The sequence below is a fragment of the Enhydra lutris genome, unplaced genomic scaffold (genome assembly GCF_002288905.1).
Source record: "Enhydra lutris kenyoni isolate GAN:26980312 unplaced genomic scaffold, ASM228890v2 scaffoldscaffold4, whole genome shotgun sequence".
NCBI lineage: Eukaryota > Metazoa > Chordata > Mammalia > Carnivora > Mustelidae > Enhydra > Enhydra lutris.
In genome coordinates, this window is record NW_019154088.1 from 29714158 (window position 1) to 29734116 (window position 19959).

General features: G+C 33.4%; 1 protein-coding gene across 4 annotated transcripts in view; it reads left to right on the forward strand.

Moving 5' to 3' along the window:
• Positions 1-19959, forward strand: part of LOC111158384 (sec1 family domain containing 1) — a 108261-nt gene that overhangs the window by 32958 nt on the left and 55344 nt on the right. For all 4 annotated transcript variants that reach the window (XM_022520390.1, XM_022520397.1, XM_022520396.1 and 1 more), the window contains 4 exons: positions 6247-6386; positions 8931-9021; positions 9782-9855; positions 10567-10648. In XM_022520390.1, coding sequence (XP_022376098.1) covers positions 6247-6386; positions 8931-9021; positions 9782-9855; positions 10567-10648 — 387 coding nt within the window. The remainder of the gene's footprint in view (positions 1-6246; positions 6387-8930; positions 9022-9781; positions 9856-10566; positions 10649-19959) is intronic.

Genomic DNA, 19959 nt, shown 5'->3' on the forward strand with positions numbered 1-19959 from the left:
CAAGATAAGTATACTTTTAATCCCCATCACCTATTTAACCCATCCTCCCACCCATCTTGGCTCTGGTAACCATCTCTTTGTTCTCTATAGTTAAGAGTTTCTCAAAAAAAAAGTTTCTTTTGGTTTATCTCTTTTTTTTTTTTTTCCTTTGTTCATTTGTTTTGTTTCTTGAATTCCACATATAGATGAAATCATATGGTATTTGTCTTTCTCAACTTACTTTGCTTGGTTCTATACTCTCTAGATCTATCCATGTTGTTGGAAATGGCAAGATTTCACTCTTTTTTATGCCTAAATAATGTTTCATTATTCAGGCATATATATTCCAATACACACACACACACACACATATCCCACATCTTTATCCATTCATGTATTTTTTTAAGATTTTATTTATTTATTTGATAGAAAGAGATCACAAGTAGGCAGAGCAGCAGGCAGAGAGAGGGGGAAGCAGGCTCCCTGCTGAGCAGAGAGCCCGATGCAGGGCACAGTCCCAGGACCCTGAGAACATAACCTGAGCTGGAGGTAACAGCTTAACCCCCCTGAGCCACCCAGGCGCCCCCCAATCATCTTTTTTTTTTTTAAGATTTATTTATTTACTTAAGAGAGATAGTGTGTGTATGTATAGGCAGGGAAAGGGGCAAAGGGAGAAAGAATCTCAAGCAGCCTCCACGCTCAGAGGGGAGCCCACTGTGGGGTTTGATCCCATGACCCTAAGATCACGATCTGAACTGAAATCAAAGAGTCAGATGCTTAACTGACTGAACCAATAAGGTACCCATATCCGTTCCTCTATTGGACAGTGGGCTGCTTTCATAATTTTTCTCCTGTAAATAATGCTGCAGTAATCACAGGGGTGCATATATTCTTTCAAATTAGTGTTTTCATATTCTTTGGGTAAATACCCGGTAGCACAGTTACTGGATCATATGGTAGTTCCTGTTAATTTTAATGCAGTTTCTAGATGTGAAACAACTATAACTGGGATATCATAAATTGTTATCATGTCATTTTTTTTGTTGTTAAAACTACTGCTTTTGAAGTTTCTTTGGAGTTTTTAAAACTATTAATAATTATACCCTTTACCTCCACAAGATGGAGTAAAAGTTCTAGATAGGAACTGTTAACCTGAAATTGGAGCTTGCTTTTTTTCTCTTTTTTTTTTTTCCCTAAATATTTTATTTATTTACCTGACACAGAGAGAGATCACAAGTAGGCAGAGAGAGAGGAGGAAGCAGGCTCCCCGCTGAGCAGAGAGCCCGATGCGGGGCTCCATCCCAGGACTCTGAGATCATGACCCGAGCTGAAGACAGAGGCTTTAACCCACTGATCCACCCAGGCGCCCTGGAGATTGCTTTTTATATTAAATATCTTTACCTAAAAATCTCGAACACTGATAGTTTTTATATATCAGACTGTGAAAACAACTGAAAATTCATACAACTTCCCTGCATGCCAAAAAGATTCTTGTCATTTAACGTGGGAAGTAAACTTTTCTGGTGAAAAACTTCACAGTGTGCCTTTGCTTTTACTGGGATATAAGAAGCAAAAGTAATAATTAGAAAGTCATAACTCCTTCTTATTATATCTTGGTTGTTGGGGGGTAGATTCGATTGTTCTTCTGTGGTGAGTAGTTACCATTAGGCAAACCTATCGGCATTATTTCTTGTTGATATCTTGTTCTTTACTTGGGCTTTGGTTTTTCATGTCTTAGGTAAATTTTTACTTAAATCCAAGTTGTTCATGGGAATTTCCTACTAAAGTTGTGTAGACTCTGTGAAGTCCAAGAAAACACCCTTGATTTCATTCATTTATTAAAAAGTGATATTGTCCCAGTGTGTTTCCATATTCATTACTGTATATATTATTTGCTATTTACTGATCTGTTTTAGGTTGATACTATTTTTTTCCCTTATATCCCAGTTGCTTAGTACATAAGATTTTGAGACATTTGTCTATGTCAGTGACGGAGCATTATACAGATTTTCTTTTTCAATTAAATATTCTAAGTTAGATTTTTCTTTCCTTTTTTTGGTCTTCTACACATATATTTCTTTTCCTTCTTGTCACCTTCTGACCAAAACTCAGGTTTTCTGAATCAGTGTTGTCTCAGAGAAATAACATATGAACTACAGGTCTAATTTTGGGTTTCTAATGGCCACATTAAAAAGATAAAAAGGAACAGATGAAATTTATTTTAGTAATATATTTTATATAATCCCATAAGTCTAAATTACTAGCATTTAAACACATAATCAGTTTAAAACTATTTTATATTCTCTTACTATATATTAAGTCTTAAGATTTTGATATATATTTTATACTTATATCTGAATTCAGGCTAGCCACATTCCAGATTCTCAGTAGCCATGTTGACTGGTATCAACTGTATTGGATAGCATTTTTCTAAATCACTACAGCTCAACTTCTTTACTAGTTTAGAGACTAAATAAATTACTTGTAAATTGAGATTATTACATGAACACTGGTAGAAAGTATTTGCATACTGTCAGCAATATATCTCTAGAGGCTTCTAGCCCATGACTCCTAGAGTTATAAGGAATTCTGCCTTAATAGGAATGAACAAGCTTATCAAAGTTCCTGACCTTGCTCATTCTATATAGAATACCTCAGCATCTGAATTAGGATAAATTAGGTAGTGCTGTTCAATATAAAAGAACCCTCAAACCTCAGTGGATTAAAATAACAAATACTTATTTTTGTTCACAGTATTTCTTGTTTCTTGTCCAATGTGGGTGAGCAAGGAGGACCTCTAACATATCGTAGTCACTTCCATTTAAGGTTAATGAGGCCCATCTCAGCACGTACTTTCACAATTACTATGGCAAGGGGCAAACAATTGTGGGTTCTACATAAATCCTTTTTCATTGTTATAAGTAAAATTTTATTTATTTATTTTATTTAATAAATTATAAATTTTATTTAATAAAGACTTTTATTAGGGAATATTTCTTATAGAAACACAAAGTTGCAAAATACTGTAATGAACCCCCCATGTGCATCACTTAGTTTCCCAGACAATATGCATCTTATCCTGGGCATTATATGATCTATGCATAAATATTCCAGTGTTTGTCTAAAAAAAAAGGTAGCATAATTTTATTATCATACCTAACAAAATTAACAATTATTCTTCGGTAATATCTGTTAACTATCTCTGTATTCAGTGTTTTCTAATTGTTTCAAAGACACATCTTTATAGTTGCTTTGTTCGAATAGGGATCCAGACAGTATCCTTACGTTACATTGGTTGGTACATATTTAAGTTTCTCAGTTTACAACAGTTCCTCTCTTTCCACTCCTTTTTTATTGCCATTTTTTGGTTGAAGGAATAGGGTTGGTTTTCTAAAGAATTTCCTACATTTCTGTGTTTGTTTGATTGTATTCTTGAGGTATGCAATTTGTTGTGGTTCTCTATCCCTAGTATTTTCTATAAACTGATAGATCTAGAGACTTGATTAGATTTGGCTCAATTGTTTGCCAAAAGAAAAATTACTTTTATTTTACTTTGCTTTTTTTCTCATGTGAATCTTTGCTCTGCATAAATGAGTATCACCCATATCATCCATATGTTAGCTCTGTTTGGGTTTACTGGTCTGCTTTAACTTGCAAAAGGAAACTAAGACTGATGAAGACGTATCCATATTTTTCATCTCAATGGGATTTATTTATATCTCATGATTTGGGACACCATTGTCCTGTCTTCTAAGGCAAGAAAGTATGACTATCAGTAGGAAAGGTTAGACTCTATCATGTTGAAACCAATTCTGTTGTCTTTTATTTGTGTATAAATGTCCACTTTCTTTAACATGATTAAGTTCAGCACAGAATGTTCTAATTTCCCAATTTCCAAGACTAGAATTTTCCTTATTTGCCTGGCAGTTGTGCGAACAGTGAAGTTTCTTGCCGCTATTATGTTGTTTCTCAAAATTCTTACCATTTTTTATTTCTTTATCATTTTGTTTTCTTTTAAGTATCCATCAGTACTTCAGTAATAATATGTGCTCTTCTTTTTCTTTTTCTTTTTTTTTTTTTAAGATTTTATTTATTTGTTTGAGAGAGAGAGCGCACAAGCAGGGGGAGCAGCAAACAGGGAGACGGAGAAACAGACTCTCTGCTGAGCAGGGAGCCCAATGCAGGGCTCAATCGCAGAACCCTGGGATCATGACCTGAGCTGAAGGCAGATGCTTAACTGACTGAGCCACCCAGGCACCCCGTGTGCTCTTACTTTTCAACAAGTAGTTCTGTTAACAAGTTACTTTATTTTGAATGAGCTGTCTCATCACTATGGAAAGTACTTTGCTAGAAATTCTAGTTAATAAGGCATAACTATTTAACTATTGGTATCTATTGTTAATTTTTAAAGCAAGAGTTCTTCTCAGATTTAGCTGTTACTATCTGTTTATTATGTTTTCTTCCTATTTGGATGGTTAGTTAAATAAACTATTTTTACAGTATGAGGATGCAAAGAGCAATTGAATTTACTGATGTATTTATCCTATGAGGATGTGAAGAGTCTATAGGAAAGATACAGTGTTAGCAGGCCAAAATACAGCATTGTATACTCTTTGTCAATAGACTTACTAATCATCTATGGCAATTGGACATCTGTATATTTTGCACTCTTGTTTTTGTGTCATAGGAAAAATTAACAAGCAAATAAATTACTGTATAAAGGACTTGAGAAAGTTGCAGAATATGGTCTAGTGTATTAGAGTCAGTATTGTTGACCTAGTTTTATCAAGAGATCAAATTATATTCAGTACATTTAATCTGCTAAGACCTAGAAGTTTAATTATTAATTAAGGACATATCTTAGAATAGAGATGATAGCAATATTGCCATGCTAGATAATTTCTCCATATAATTTATTTTTTGTTCGCCATTCACTCACTTCTTGATAGCCATATTTTGTCTTTATTAATTTTTTAAAGATTTATTAATTTAGAAAGAGTGTGTACAAGTGGGGAGAATGGGGCAGAGGGAGAGAATCTTTGAGTGGACTCCCCACTGAGCTCAGAGCCTGATGCTGTGATCGATTCCAGGACCATGAGATCGTGACCTGAGCCAAAACCACAAGTCAGACCCTTAACCGACTGAGCCATCCAGATGTCCTGATAGCCATATTTTGTCTTTAGCTCACTATTCTTCAGAGTAGAGTTGAACCGTAAAATACTGCTATTACATGAAGGAACCCCCAGGTCTAAGGCAGGAAGGAAGGGGAAAAAGATAAAATACTTTTATTTTGGTTTTTGTGTGTTCATTTTTCTGAGAAAGAGCAAAAATCAAGCCTCATGTCAGTCAAATTAGTTCTAGGCAGAAAAATTTATAATTACGTAGTGGTATCTAGCTCCTAGAATTTATGTAAAAGGAAGTGCTATTATTATTGTAGCTTCTGTTGTAGTTGTTTTTAAAAAATAATCAATCAACAGATCAGAACATTAAGATTCTAAGAGTTTAAAAATTATACTTAAGGGGCAGCTGGATGGCTCAGTCAGTTAAGTGTCTGACTCTTGATTATCATCTCAGGTCATGATGTCAGGTTGTAAGATCGAGCCCTGCAATGGGCTCCACACTGGACATGGAGCCTGCTTAAGATTCCCCCTCTGCCCCTCCTTCCCTTCTTCACCATCTCTCCCTATTTCTTTTTTTCTCTCTTTCCCCCTCTCAAAAAAAATTAAATATTTATTTAAGATTATGTTTGTTACTGGAAACAAGTAAACATCAGAAGACCTGGGTAAATAAGTAGATATGTCTAAATGTTGGACTACTATATAACCATGATAAAGATGAGGTAGATGTACACATATAGGTAGAGAAAGAACTCCAAAATACATCCTTATGTGAGAAAAGTAAGGTACAAAAAATATAATGTATAATGTATACAATGTATAATGTAATGCAATTCTTTAAAATTAAAAGGATATGTGTATGCTGGCATATGCAAAAATATTTTTCTAGAAGGATACACAAGAACCTTAACATGATTTTTATGTATTTTTTGAAGTTTTAATCATTTGCATCTACTACTTTAACTAAAATACATAAATATTAAAGGTACCTTTGTGTAATGAAACATTGGAAGGAGGTCTTTAAATTTCAAATGTATATTTTGTCCTTAGAATTATTAGAAAAGGCAGTAAAAATCTGTGTTATTTTCCTTGTTGTAGGAAATGTTATGGTTCTTAAACTGTTACTTAAGAAAGGTTTACTTTTTCCTAGGATTTCCACTTAAACAGAGTTAATTTGGAAGAATCTTCAGGAGTAGAAAATTCTCCAGCTGGTGCTAGACCAAAGAGAAAAAACAAGAAGTCTTACGATTTAACTCCAGTTGATAAATTTTGGCAGAAACATAAGGGAAGGTAAGAAAAACATCAGTAAGTTAAAGATTCACCCCTTTACAGGGAAATGAAGATGTCATCTGAATTAATGAATTTGATGAAAAAAATCAAAAAGATGATGGTGGTTCTTCTACACAATGAGTAGAAGCTATAATTACATAGTCTATAGGGATGTATCTATTTCTTCTCAGTTCCTAGGTTGTTTCTTGTTGGTTGTTTTTCAGTAAGCTCATACCATATGATTTTGTAGGTTTTACAGATAGTCTTTCTAAATTTTGTTGCTGTCCCCACTGACCTTCTGCAAGATCATTTCTGCCTTTCTTTAAAATAGGTTTTAGTGATAAACGTCAGTGTAATCTTCCCTCTTTGTTCCATGTTTGCCTTCATACAAACACAGTTTTACATCTCTATGGAGAGAGAATACCTAAACCCGAAAAACATTTATTTAAAGCACATTAGAAATAATAATTAGTTGTGTGTTTTCTTATAGGCAGATATACAGATCCCATGTATTGCTATATGCCCTTAAAGTTTAGGGTATTTTATCAGCTCAGTAATTGTTAAAATAGTTATCTAGTGGTCATCATGGCTAGAAAAATCATTCTAAACCCTCTGCCCCCCCCCAAAAGCATTCCTCTGAGAGAAAAATGCTGCTTACCAACAATTATGGAAATAAAATGTTATTTATTATTATTATTTTGAGTATTTAAAGTATTACTATACCTATATATGTGACCAAGTCCTTGATATGGATGTTCTTTTTGACCTCATTTATGTTAATAGAGAAGTAAGAGACTTGATTCAACCACCTGGGTTTTTTGTGTGTTTTATCTTTTTATTTTTAACTTTTTTTTTTAACATTGCAAAGTCACATTGCTTATAACAAGGAATTTTATTTTCTCTGTAGAGAAAAGTTACTGTTTTCCTCTTTCTGACTGGCAATTTGGGTACTGTTATAATTTATTTTAAATAATTTTCTTCTCTTTGGAATTCCATAGTCTGTGATTTTTGCCATAATGGCAAAGTACAAGAAATTACATTTACATTATTTCTAGAAAAGGCACAGGATATTTTAAAATTAATTTTAAGATTTATATTTTCTGGTAGAAAAGACCTTAAGAAAAAAATCTCATTCAAATATGGAAGATTTGAATATTTCCTTTATATATTTAGGAACAATCTTAGAAGTCAGTGGAATAGTAAGAATTTTAATTTTTTGTTTGTAAATAAGAATAGCCCTGAATAACTCTCATTCTGAATGTCATACTACAATATTCTAGAAATACAGTAATGTGGGCACAAAGACACTGGCAGTTAGTGTAGAGTAAAACAAGTAATTTAAATCTCTCTGAGCTTCAATTTCTGTATCAGTAAAATGTAGGTATGATTATTCTATCTGTTGCCCTATTTCAGAAGGTTGTTGTGAAGATGAAGTGAAATAAAGAAGTAACTTGCCCAGAGTCATTCAGTTATCAGAGATAAAAGCAAGAATAAAGCCCAGTCCTGGAAGATCCCAAAAGGCGTGGTACTAATTATTAATAGCGCATACCTTAGCAAGACTGTGGTTAGATTATATGAAAGAATAGAGAGACAGTCTTAGCACTTTGTGTTTGGCATACAGTAAACCTTCTGTAAATGTTAGCTGTTATGGATGTCTTTTAGCCCTGAGATCTGAAGATACTGGAGATTTTAGGATCTTCTAGTTCAACCAGCACATTTTAATAATGCTCAGTGTTATGTTCTGCCACCATACAGTCTTTTGAAGCTGAGTTTAGCACCTGTGATTGTCATGCAAAACTGGACCATGGTCTTCAAAATCTTCTCAGGGTCTTTTGTCATTTCTCTCAGTCTCTACTGGATGAAATGTGCTGATCATTAATGAAGTGTTAAAAGGTTTTTGTTTCATTGCTGCACAGACATGACCTTTTCTTTCTTAAAGGAAGAAAAGCTTCTGGCCACTTCTAAAGCTGTAAATGAAAAATACTTACGTTATGAACCATTTTATGGTCAACATACATTTATTTAGAATTATTTAAGATCAGTGCCTTATGAAATTTTTTCTACCAAAGCTTCTCAGTGATTGCAGATCACTTGTGTCTGAAGTCTATAGAAATTATAGACTTACTTACATGCCATCTTTGTAATTATATGAACCCTGTGACACTCTGTGTTAATTTGGGTGATAATATTTAATTGATGTTTCATATACCATGCCTTCTCTTCTTTGTTTTTCAGTCACTTAAATATTTTACTTTTTTTTTCTAATAGTGTATAGGTGAAAAAAATGTGATATAGTTAATGAAAATAATAGAAATAAATTTAAATTTGCTTAGGTGTATAAGAATTATGATAGGCATTTTAAAGAAATAGTATTAATCTAAATAGATATCCATGGAGATATGTGGTTATATTTATGCTAAATTTATGCTGTGTCATATGTTAAATATATTCAAATAGGTACATTTAAAATCAAAATAAATCCTCAATGAATATTTTTCAGGAATCACATAAAAATCAACATTTTAATGTCATGCTCATAGTTCCTCTTGCTCAATACTGTTTCAGTCCATTCCCAGAAGTTGCAGAATCAGTTCAGCAAGAACTAGAATCTTACAGAGCACAGGAAGATGAGGTTAAACGACTTAAAAGCATCATGGTAAGATTCCTTTTGCTTTCTTAGAATTACAGAAAAGCAGGACATCTGGAGAGAGAAAGAGATTAACTTTTTTTTCTCATGAAAATTTTAAACCATTCATTGTTTTTAATAAGAAAAGTATTCTTAACTTACAGAAAAGATCTTTGTCAAAAAGAAACCTGAATAATGAGAAGAGCAAAATGTTTTAAAAGAACAGTCTGGGGCACCTGGGTGGCTCATTTGGTTAAGTGGCTGCCTTCAGCCCAGGTCATGATCGTAGAGCCCAGGGATCAAGTCCCACATTGGGCTCCCTGCTCAGCAGGGATTCTGCTTCTCCCACTGACCTCTCTCCTCTCAAGCTCGCTCTCTCTCAAATAAAATCTTTAAAAAATAAATAAGTAAATAAAAATAAAAGAATAGTCTGAATTTATGATCTGAAAAAATATATAATGTGGCTTTATTTTAGGGATGTATTTTCCAGTGCTGCTCGCTCTACTACACTTTGACCTGACCTCAGAGTTCAGCTCTGCTATATATTACTACATGACCTGTGGCAAGTCTCTGGCCCTTTTTCTTTACCTGAAAATACCCACTGGTCCCTAATCGTCCAACTAATTAGACTGGTGGTGACCAGAACTTTTCTGGAATTGTCAAAAATGGATATGCTTGTTCCTTAGAGGCGAAGAATTGTTACTCTGGGTGACCTTAAACCTTAGTGTTTATCACTGATCTTAGGAATATATTGGTTTATATGCTTCTGAGATCTTTTTTTCCTCCTCAGGGACTAGAAGGGGAAGACGAAGGAGCCATAAGTATGCTTTCTGACAATACAGCTAAGCTTACATCAGCTGTTAGGTAAGTAAGCAATATTTGCTCTTTAAGTCTACATAAAGACTTATTTTGCTCTTTAAGTCTACAGAAAGATTTATTTTGAATGTTAAAAATTTGGCTAATATTTTTAATAATAAGAAATAGTAGGTAATAGCATAGACCCTTAAAAAACTAAACTGTGTTTTTAACATGTTCAAACTGATTTAAATTCCGTTTCATATAGCAGATCATTTGCCTCTTTCTCTAGTTAGAATTATAAAATGGGGATATTTTTACCAAGAAGATATTAGTGGCGATAAAATAAGTTATTATTAATTTTATCATTGCTGCTATTATTTTATTAACTAAAGGTTAAATACAATTTCTTTCTGATATAAAATGCCATCAAGAAGAGAGGAAATGTGTTTTACATTTATAGTTAAAATCATATTTTCATTAATCTGATTATATTCTAAACCTCCAGATTTTGGAATCAGAAAGTGAAATGGTGAAATAGTGATATTTAATAGACAGATTACTTAAACCAAGAAGCATTTTACGTATATTAAAGTAGTGAATACTGTATATGGTAAAGCTTAGAGATTACATTTGGTCAACAGTTTAACTTGTCATCTTGTCACTTTTTTACTGTTCTAAGTTTCCTCAGAGGAAACGCCCAGGTGTGTGTTTTATTAAGGTCTGTGTCATTTTCTTAGAAAATTTAATGGTTAATTTTCAATTTTTTGATACTTGTAGTTCTTTGCCAGAACTTCTTGAAAAAAAAAGACTTATTGATCTCCATACAAATGTTGCCACTGCTGTTTTAGAACATATAAAGGTAAATTTAACTTTTTCCCCCCCACACAGTATTTATGTATTTTGTTTATGTAGGGTTTTACACTTTTTAAAATGATTTCATATTCATTATCCCATTGAGGCCTCACTATAACATTATGAGATATTATTACCAAAGGCAACATCATTACCTTCATTTTTTGCAAATGAAGAAGCTTAAGAATCCAGAAAGAATAGTGATTTGGCAGGGTCACATGTTCAGTAAATAAGAAGTTAGAATCTGTGATATTTCTATTACATTGCCTCAATATTTCCTCAATACTATCTCTCCGCTTATTACTCTTAACAGTAGACTTGTGTCTAACCATCAATAATACAGATTTAGACACCCCTTTTACTATAGTACTATCTAAAATGTCCATTAACTTTTAGTTTTAGATGAGTCTTTCACCATTAAAGCTGCTGTCCCTTGTTTTGTGGTTTTGAAAAAAGTAGATTATATTTTCTATATGTTGTTACCATAGCTCTTTTATCTCCTTACTTTGTTCTTGATTATCCCCTATCAGCCTCACTTAATCAGTCCCTCAGTATTCTACTGTCGCTTATTCTCTGGGTGTGAAGCTGAATTTCAATGACAGATTGACCATATGTTAGGACATGATTATTATGGACCCCTGCTTTCCATGTGATACATTACATTTGAAAAAGCAATGTAAAAAAGCTAAATATGTTTGTTGCCTATCAAGGATGTTGATAACACCTTGAATTATGGAAAGGGGACTTAAACATTTTCCTTTTTTAATGATCTAAAAAGTTATAGAGAATAGGGTGGAACTAGCACAGATAGATAATGAACATTGTGCAACATGTAAGTTAAACATGTGTAATTTCTTTTGTTCCACATCTCAGTATTGATATTTGCTATTTTCATGTACCTACAGGAATAGAAATAGAATAATTGTGCTGTCTGTAAATGACTCTATTGATGATATTTTCCCTTCCATATGTACCATCTTTGTAAAATGGGAAAAGGTTACTCAGATCTGTAAATACCTGAGATCATTATGCAGCAGAGAGCTATACTGAGAATTTCCTTCAGTAGGAAAGAAAAGCTTTGCTTACAAGGTGAAGAATGACTAATATAAAAAGTTATTTAAAAAATTTATTGTTTCAAAATAAAATATAAGTCTAGTTTACATCTGTTAAATTGTAATTAAATTCTAGGGGTCTTATGCTCCATTAAACAAACATTTTTAGAGAATTTACTGTGTGCTGGGCAGGGTGCTAGGAGCTACATGCAAATAAATAGACAAGAAGTAAAAACAAATTCTAGGAAGTTCTGACAGTTGTTAATAATCCTATATAGGCTGTAAGATATAAGTTGTTCTTTGGATTTTCTTTGACTTTAGGGGTTTTTTTCTATTTTTTCGTCGTAAAATTTATTGATCCTTAACATTTTATTTTCTGACCTCAGGTCTCATAGCTGTAAAACCAGAAAAATGCCAAGCTCAGCTCCTACCATCAAACCTGATTTGTGTAACTCTGTAATTCATTATTGTACCTATGGAAAGCACTCAGTTTCATCTTATTCAGAAAACTTCATAAATATTATACTGCTACAAATTTATATGAATATACTCCAGGTCAGAGACTAGAGCTTATGGTTTGAGAAAATTCTAGCTAAATTAATTGACTTATTAAGTCATGTTTTTTGAATAACTGTGTGTTGTGCTATGCCCTAGAAGTTCTTTGATAAATAAGACAAGGTCTCTATTCTCTTGGAGCTAATATTGTAGTAACAAAACAAAGTACCCAAATTAGAAAACAAGATAACTTCAGTCATTTAGGTGATATAAAAATAAGGTGATAGGAGATGATAGAGAACAGCTGAGAGGGCTACTCTAAGTGGTTAGGAGTAAGTCATTAGGGAAATCACCTTTGATGTGATGTCTGAGCTAGAGACATGAATCACATGGAGCCCCTTAGTAAAAATCTCAGGGCCAACTGTACCAGTCAGAGAGACAAAAAAGTGCGAAAGCCTTAAAACAGGGAATGCGTTTGGTGTGTTTAAGGACACAAAAGAAGACTAATAGTGCTTATGGTGAGGAGGGGAAAAGTGATAGACTATGGTATCAAGAGAAATAGCAATTTAAGTGGGATGGGAAGTCATTGGAGATTAATGACAGATCTATGTTTCAAATGGAGAACTGAAGAGTATGACTGATGGGTGAGTTTTGGAAATAAGCGTGGAATTGAAAGACAGCTTTTACTGCTGTCTAAATGAAAAATAGTGTTTTATAGGGCAGAATTTACTATAAATTCTTAATGATGTTTGTTTGTAATTTTACACTGATGATTTTATGTGAGTGTTTCAAAGTCACTTTGTGCTAATAGAGGTCATCTGTCTGACATTAACATGCTGCCATGCATGATCTACGTAATTCTGCTTTAAGACCTGGTATTTTGGCTCTCTTTTTAAGACAAGTTCAAACTAATTTGTCATTCAGTGTGTTAAGTGGTTTTATATAAAAGCCACACATTTTGGGATGATTGTTTTATTGTAACTCAAGGAAGACACCCTTTTTAATAGGGTCTGATTTAAAGAAACCGTGCTATAAAGGACATTCACTTGCAGAGGGAAAATGATGCCCTCTGTAGGATACACTGTTCCCTTTGGGTCATTCTAAGAAACCCAGCCAACAACAAAACGTCTTTAAATATCATTGGTAAAGGAGCATATTTATCTTAAATATTTACATAGCAATTACAGTTGTATTTAATAAACTGCATACTCTTAGAAATATTCTGATATATGTTTTCTGTGACGAGTCCTTGTAATGTTGACCCTCTCTTAAGTTATTCTTCTTCCTTGTCAAAATTAGCATATAAATTCTGCTATTCCCATTATTTCTCATTACTCCTGGTTATAAAATATCTTCTTAAAGTCTTCCATAATTATTAAATTTCCAACCTTGTAATACTTACTTTTTAAGTGGCATGTTTATTTGTACCATTACTATTCTATACCATGTACCTCTGGCTATAATGTTAATATTAAGTAAGTTTTTTTCTCCATGATCTCTTCGCTTTTCACCAGAGTTTATTGACTGTTTGAGCTTAATTTCTTTGTAAACTTTTATTCATCTAAGTGGTAAATTTTTTTTATTACCATTAGGAAGAATATTATGACTTCTTATGCAGAGATCTGAGAACATTTCCCTTGGTATTCATCTTCATTGTAGTTTTGCATATTTCTCCTTTTGGGATGTTTAGATCATAGCTGCTTTTTACATTTCCTTAGATCATTTTCTGAAACGATACTAGGAGGAAATAGTCATGAGTTACCTGGCAATCCTTGTTTTAGTGGAAAGCTAGAACAGCAGATCTATTTGCCACAACTTTGGCAAATATTAATACCTATGTTTATTAATATTCTAATGATTTTAGTGGCTTGAGTGGTTGACTTTAGCTTAATAGATTAAAGAATAAATTGTTGAGTTCTCATTTGTTTTGAGTAATCCATACCTCTTAAATCACTTTGTAGCAATTCTTTCATTTCTAATACAAATATGGCTTCACTACTTGCTGGTTTTGGGAGAATGACTTCTGAGATTACTTAAATAATTTATAGACAAATTTTAACTTATTTCAGTTGGTGTTATCCCACCTGCATAGTCAAAGTGAATTAAGTACTCTTCAGCATTACCTAAGATAAGGAAAAGACACCAATGTGTAAGTCATAATAGATGAGAGATAAGACCGGCATGGTGTACTTTTTCCCCTAATGCTCCCATCTTAAAGAAAGATCTGTAACATCCGAACACTCTATCCTAATATAATGAGCAAAAACCAAACTATTAGAAAGCTGTTATGGATTGAGGCTTCATTGGTGCTCATTTTTTTCATTTTTGTTTTGCTGCTGCTTCTGGAGAATGTTAAGAGGTACTGAGTTAGATCTAAAGACATCATCTGATCAAGCAGATGTACTGCTGCCTTAGGTCTACACTCTGAACAAGGCTTAGCCGTTGGTAGCAATGCTAGCTTTTAACCTTAGCATCTCCTTCAAGGGGCTTATTTTCCTTTGGCTCAACTTCTTTATCTCTTTTAGGGTAAGATAAGCTTTAAAAATAAAGTTGCCACTCTGTTCATTTATTTCCACTAGTCAACACACCAAATTAATTGGTGCCCTTTATTCCCGCTATAAAACATGGCGGCTGCCAGCCATGTTATGACATGCAGATGACTCACAGGTTGAATTTTGTTTATCTAAGAGTTACTTATATTTGATTCCAAACTATTTATGCTCATTGTATGAGGAGGAAAAGAGGATTTTTTTCTTTAAAACTAAGGTATATACCTTAGACTTACTGAAGATGGTGATTTAACTGTTTAACTTTGTACTGGGTAAAAAAAGAAAATTTAATTATAAAACTTGGAAAATCTTGAAAAAAAAACTAAAATTTCTTTGTAAATGTCTGTAAGGTTTTTGGTTCCACTTCAGAGAATTTGAACCTGGAAATCATAGGTGATCCCTTATAGGTGTGCTTTATGTAGGAAAGGAAAAAAAAGTTTAGTAAAACCTCTGTACTCAAAAGGTATCAGACCTACATCAAGATTGACAGACGATTGTGTGTTTTAGGTCTTAAGTTAAAAGGCAGTATTTAGAAAATACAAACACACACACACACACACACACAACACAGGTTTGTGGGGGGGTTTTGGTCATTCTTTACATTAACTAACTTTGATTAACTGATCACCACTCCCCTATCACAGTAGGGAAGAAATTTTACTGTACTAAAAATCAGAACATTTCTCTGGCTGTATTTTTTTTATTATTCATTTGAAATAGAGAAAGAACATGAACAGGAGGGAGAGGGAGAAGCAGACTCCCCACTGAGCCAGGAGCTCAATGAGGGGCTTGATCCTGGCACCCAGAGATCATGACCTGGGCTGAAGGCAGACGTTTAACCATCTGAGCCACACACATGCCCCTCTCTGGCTGTATTTTAAATGATCTCAGTATATATACGAAGTGAATGTTCATATGACCTTGGTGTCTTTTCAAGGCAGGGGGACAGTATATTCTATAATAGAAAGTCCCCAGTGGATAAGCTATCATCGTCTTTTACCTAGTCTTACCCAAATAAGATTAGTCACTGTCAGAACTTGAAGTTTTCTTCAGTTAGGACCAAAAGTGGCTCTTGAATGAGTTGGAATATCCTTTAACATCTCACTCACTGTGAATTTTGGGAGACCGTTTCCACCTTTCCAAAAAAAAAGTGTGAAATTACCTTTCTCTGGCTCTTTGCTCTTACTTCTCTGCCATCTGCTTATGTTAAGATGAAGCATTGACATTGAGACCCAATTATAAAGGTTAAATTCAAAGAAATAAAGATTTCTTAGAACATTCTATAATAAGAAAATAAACAACCTAATTAAAAAATGGGCAAAAGGTTTAAACAGACTTACCTGAAAAAGATACGTAGGTGACAAATAAGTTCAATCTCAGTAATCATTAGAAAAATGGAAGCAAAACCCACAATGAGTCGTCACTACACATCTATTAAAAATGTCTGAAATTTAAAAATCAATAATGCCAACCTTTGGCAAAGATACAGAGGAACTAGAACTTTGATACACTGCTGGTAGAAATATAAAATGTTATATCCACTTTAGCAAATAGTTTCTCAGTTTCTTAAAATGACCTATCATTGGTCCAGCCATTCTATTCCTTGGTGTTTACCCAAGACAAATGAAAGCCTGTGTTTATTGTACACAGCATAAATATTCATAGCAACTTCGTTGTAATAATTGAAAGTTGGAAACAACTCAATGTCCACCAACAACTGAATTAGATAAATAAATTATGGTATATCTGTAAAATGGAATACTATTCATCAATAAAAAGGAAGGTACTGTTGACACATACAGTAATATGTTTGAATTTCAAATACACTGAGTGAAAGAAGCCACATTAGAGAACAGAATCTATGATTGTATTTACATAAAATTCATAAAAATGCAAGTTAATCTACAGTGACAAAATGCTTATCAGTGCTTGCCTAGTAACTTGGAGAAGAGTGTTGGAGGGCCAAAAGGGAGGCATTACAACAAGGAAACTTTTCTGGGTAGTGAAAGGTATAATCACTATCTGGATATATATGTTATAAATAAAAGATGCTGTGAATGCCCATGAGAAGGTTTATGGGTGGGTATATTTTTAGCTCCTTTGATAAATACCAAGGAGTTGGTTGCTGGATCATCTGATAAGAGTATGTTTAGATTTGTAACAAAACTGCCCACTGCCAAGCTGCCTTCCAAAGTGGCTGTGCTATTTTGCATCCCCACCAGCAGTGAATGAGAGTTCTTGTTGCTTCACATCCTTATCAGCATTTGGTGTTGTCATTGTTGGATTTCAGTGATTCTAATATCATTTTAATTTGCAGTTCCCTAATGACATATGATGTGGATCATCTTTTCATATGCTTACTTGCCATCTGGATCTTCTTTGGTGAGGTGTCTGTTCCCCTCTTGGGCCTGTTGTTTAAGTTGGTTGTTTATTTTCATAATGTTGAGGTTTTTTTGTTTGTTTGTTTGTTTTTTTTAATATATTTTTATTTGAGAGAGAGAGTAAGAGAGAGCATGAGAGGGAAGGTCAGAGGGAGAAGCAGACTCCCCATGGAGCTGGGAGCCCGATGTGGGACTCGATCCCGGGACTCCAGGATCATGACCTGAGCCGAGGGCAGTCGCCTAACCAACTGAGCCACCCAGGCGCCCCCATAATGTTGAGTTTTAAGCGTTCTCTGTATTTTGGGGGGAAATGTCCTCTAATGGATGTATCTTTTGCAGATATTTTTTCCAGGCCTATGGCTTGTCTTCTCAATCTCTTGATGGTATCTTGGTATCTTTCACAGAACAGAAGCTTTTAATTTTAATTAAGTCCAGCTTATTGATTTTTTTCTTTAGTGGATCATGCCTTTGGTGTTGTATCTAAAAGTCTTTGCTATATGTAAAGTCATCTAAATTTTCTCTTATGTTATCTTCTAGGAGTTTTATAGTTTTGAATTTCCCTTAAGGTCTATGATCCATTTTTAGTTAATTTTTGTGAAAGGTAGGGTCTGTGTCTAGATTCACTTTTTTTTTCTTTGCATGTAGATATCCAGTTGTTCCAGCACTGTTTGTTGAAAAGACTGTCCTTTTTCCATTGAATTGCTTTCGCTTTTCTGTGAAAGATAGGCTGACTGTATTTGTGTGGGTCTATTTCTGCATATTTCTTTTCTGTTCAATTGATATATTTGTCCTCCTTTTTGGCTAGTAACACATAGTTAGGTATTGTGGCTGTATTTTAGGTCATAAAGTCCTCTATCTTTTTTCTTCTCCTTCAGTATTGTTTTGGTTATTCTGGGTCTCCCATGTCTCCATATAAACCTTAGAATCAGTTTGTTGATACCTACAAGATAACTTGCTGGGAGTTTGATTGAGATTGTATTGAATCTATAGATCAAGTTGGGAAGAACATGGAATCTCTCTCCATTTATTTCGTTCTTTGATTTCTTTAATCAGAGTTTTATAGCTTTCCTCATACAAATATTATACATATTTTGTTAGATTTATAACTATTTCATTTACTTACTTTTTGAGTACTAAAGAAAAATAGTATTTTTGATTTAATTTCAGATTTAAGTTGGTTATTGCTAATATATCAGAAAGAAGTTGGCTTTTATATAGTAGCCTTGTATCCTGCAGCTTTGCTATAATCACTCACTAGTTCCTGGAGTTTTTGTTGTCGTTTCTTTCAGATTTTCTATATAAAAAAGCATGTCATCTGTGAGCAAAGACAGTTTTATTCCTTCCTTCCCCGTCTTTTTTCTTTTTATTTCCTTTTCTTTTCTAATTGCATTAGCTAGTACCTCCATTATGATGTTGAAAGAGTGCAAGAGGGGACATCCTTGCCTTTTTCCTACTGTAGCCATTGATTTTGTATATTAACCTTGTATTCTGCACCTGTGCTATAGTCTCTTACTAGTTCCAGAAATTTTTTTTGAAATTTTCTACATTACAGTTGTGTCTTCTGCAAATGAAGAGTTTTATTTTTTCATTCCCAATCTGTATACCTCTGATTTCCTTCTCTTGGTTGTTGCATTAACTGGGGCTTGCCATACAGTGTTAAATGGGAGTGCGAGAGGTGACATCCTTGCCTTGTTCCTGATCTTAGCTGGAAAGCATCTAGTTTCTCGTTATTTGCATTCTATTTTCTGAAAGAGATTATAGAGAATTGTTATAATTTCTGTTTAAATGTTTGACAGAATTCACTAATGAGCACACCTAGACCTTAGGCTTTTGGTTGTGGAAAGTTATTTGTTATTGATCAATTTCTTTAATAGATGTAGATGTATTCACGTTATCTGTTTCTCTTTTAGGGAGTTTTCACGGGTTGTGTCTTTTAAAGAAGTGAGTTATTTCCCCTAGACTCTCAGGTTTATGGGCACAGAATTGTTCAAATACTCCATCATCCTTTTGATGTCATAGAATCAGTAGTAATGGCCTCTCTTTCATTTCTGATATTTTCCATTTGTGTTTTCTCTCATTTTTTCTTAGTTAACCTGGCTAGATATCTATCAATTTTATTGATCTTTTCGAAGAGTCAGCTTTTGGTTCCAGTGATTTTTCTCTGTTAATTTCTTATTTTTAATTTCACTGATTTCTGCTCTAATTTTTATTATTTCCTTTCTGGCACTTACTTTAAATTAAATTTACTCTTCCTTTCCTGGAAAGGAATATCTTTTAAGAGTTCAACACATTGTTGCTATAAACTAAAACTAAATGCTTCTGAGAGTCATAGTAAACTAACACTTCTTATGTTTATAAGTGCCATATAAATCTCTATTTTTTCCGGAAATATTATAAGTAAAGCAGTTTTGGGTATTTCATTACAATAAGGTTGCTAATATTTGTATTTTTAATACTTCTTATCTATAAAGACAATTTCATTTACATGTTAAATTTTTTATGACATAGGTTACTTTAGTCATTTTATTTTTAGGAGTCAATATATAGTATAACTTATAGATTAAAGTTGTTTCTGTTTCCTAGAGCAGATTTGAGGCAGATTTCACAAATAGCACATGGAACAAAAATAATGAAATAAAAATGGAATAGGTGACATATAGTTATAATGATAATTCTCAAATTTGGCTTTGTATTTTCAGGCAACCAAGATTCAAAAAAAGACAGATGTGATTAAGTTATTTAAAAAAAAAAAAAAAACCTTCCTGTCAGAAAGGAGAAGTTTTTATTCTTTTTTAAAGTTTTTTTATTTATTTATTTTAAGTGAGCTTTACTCCCACTATG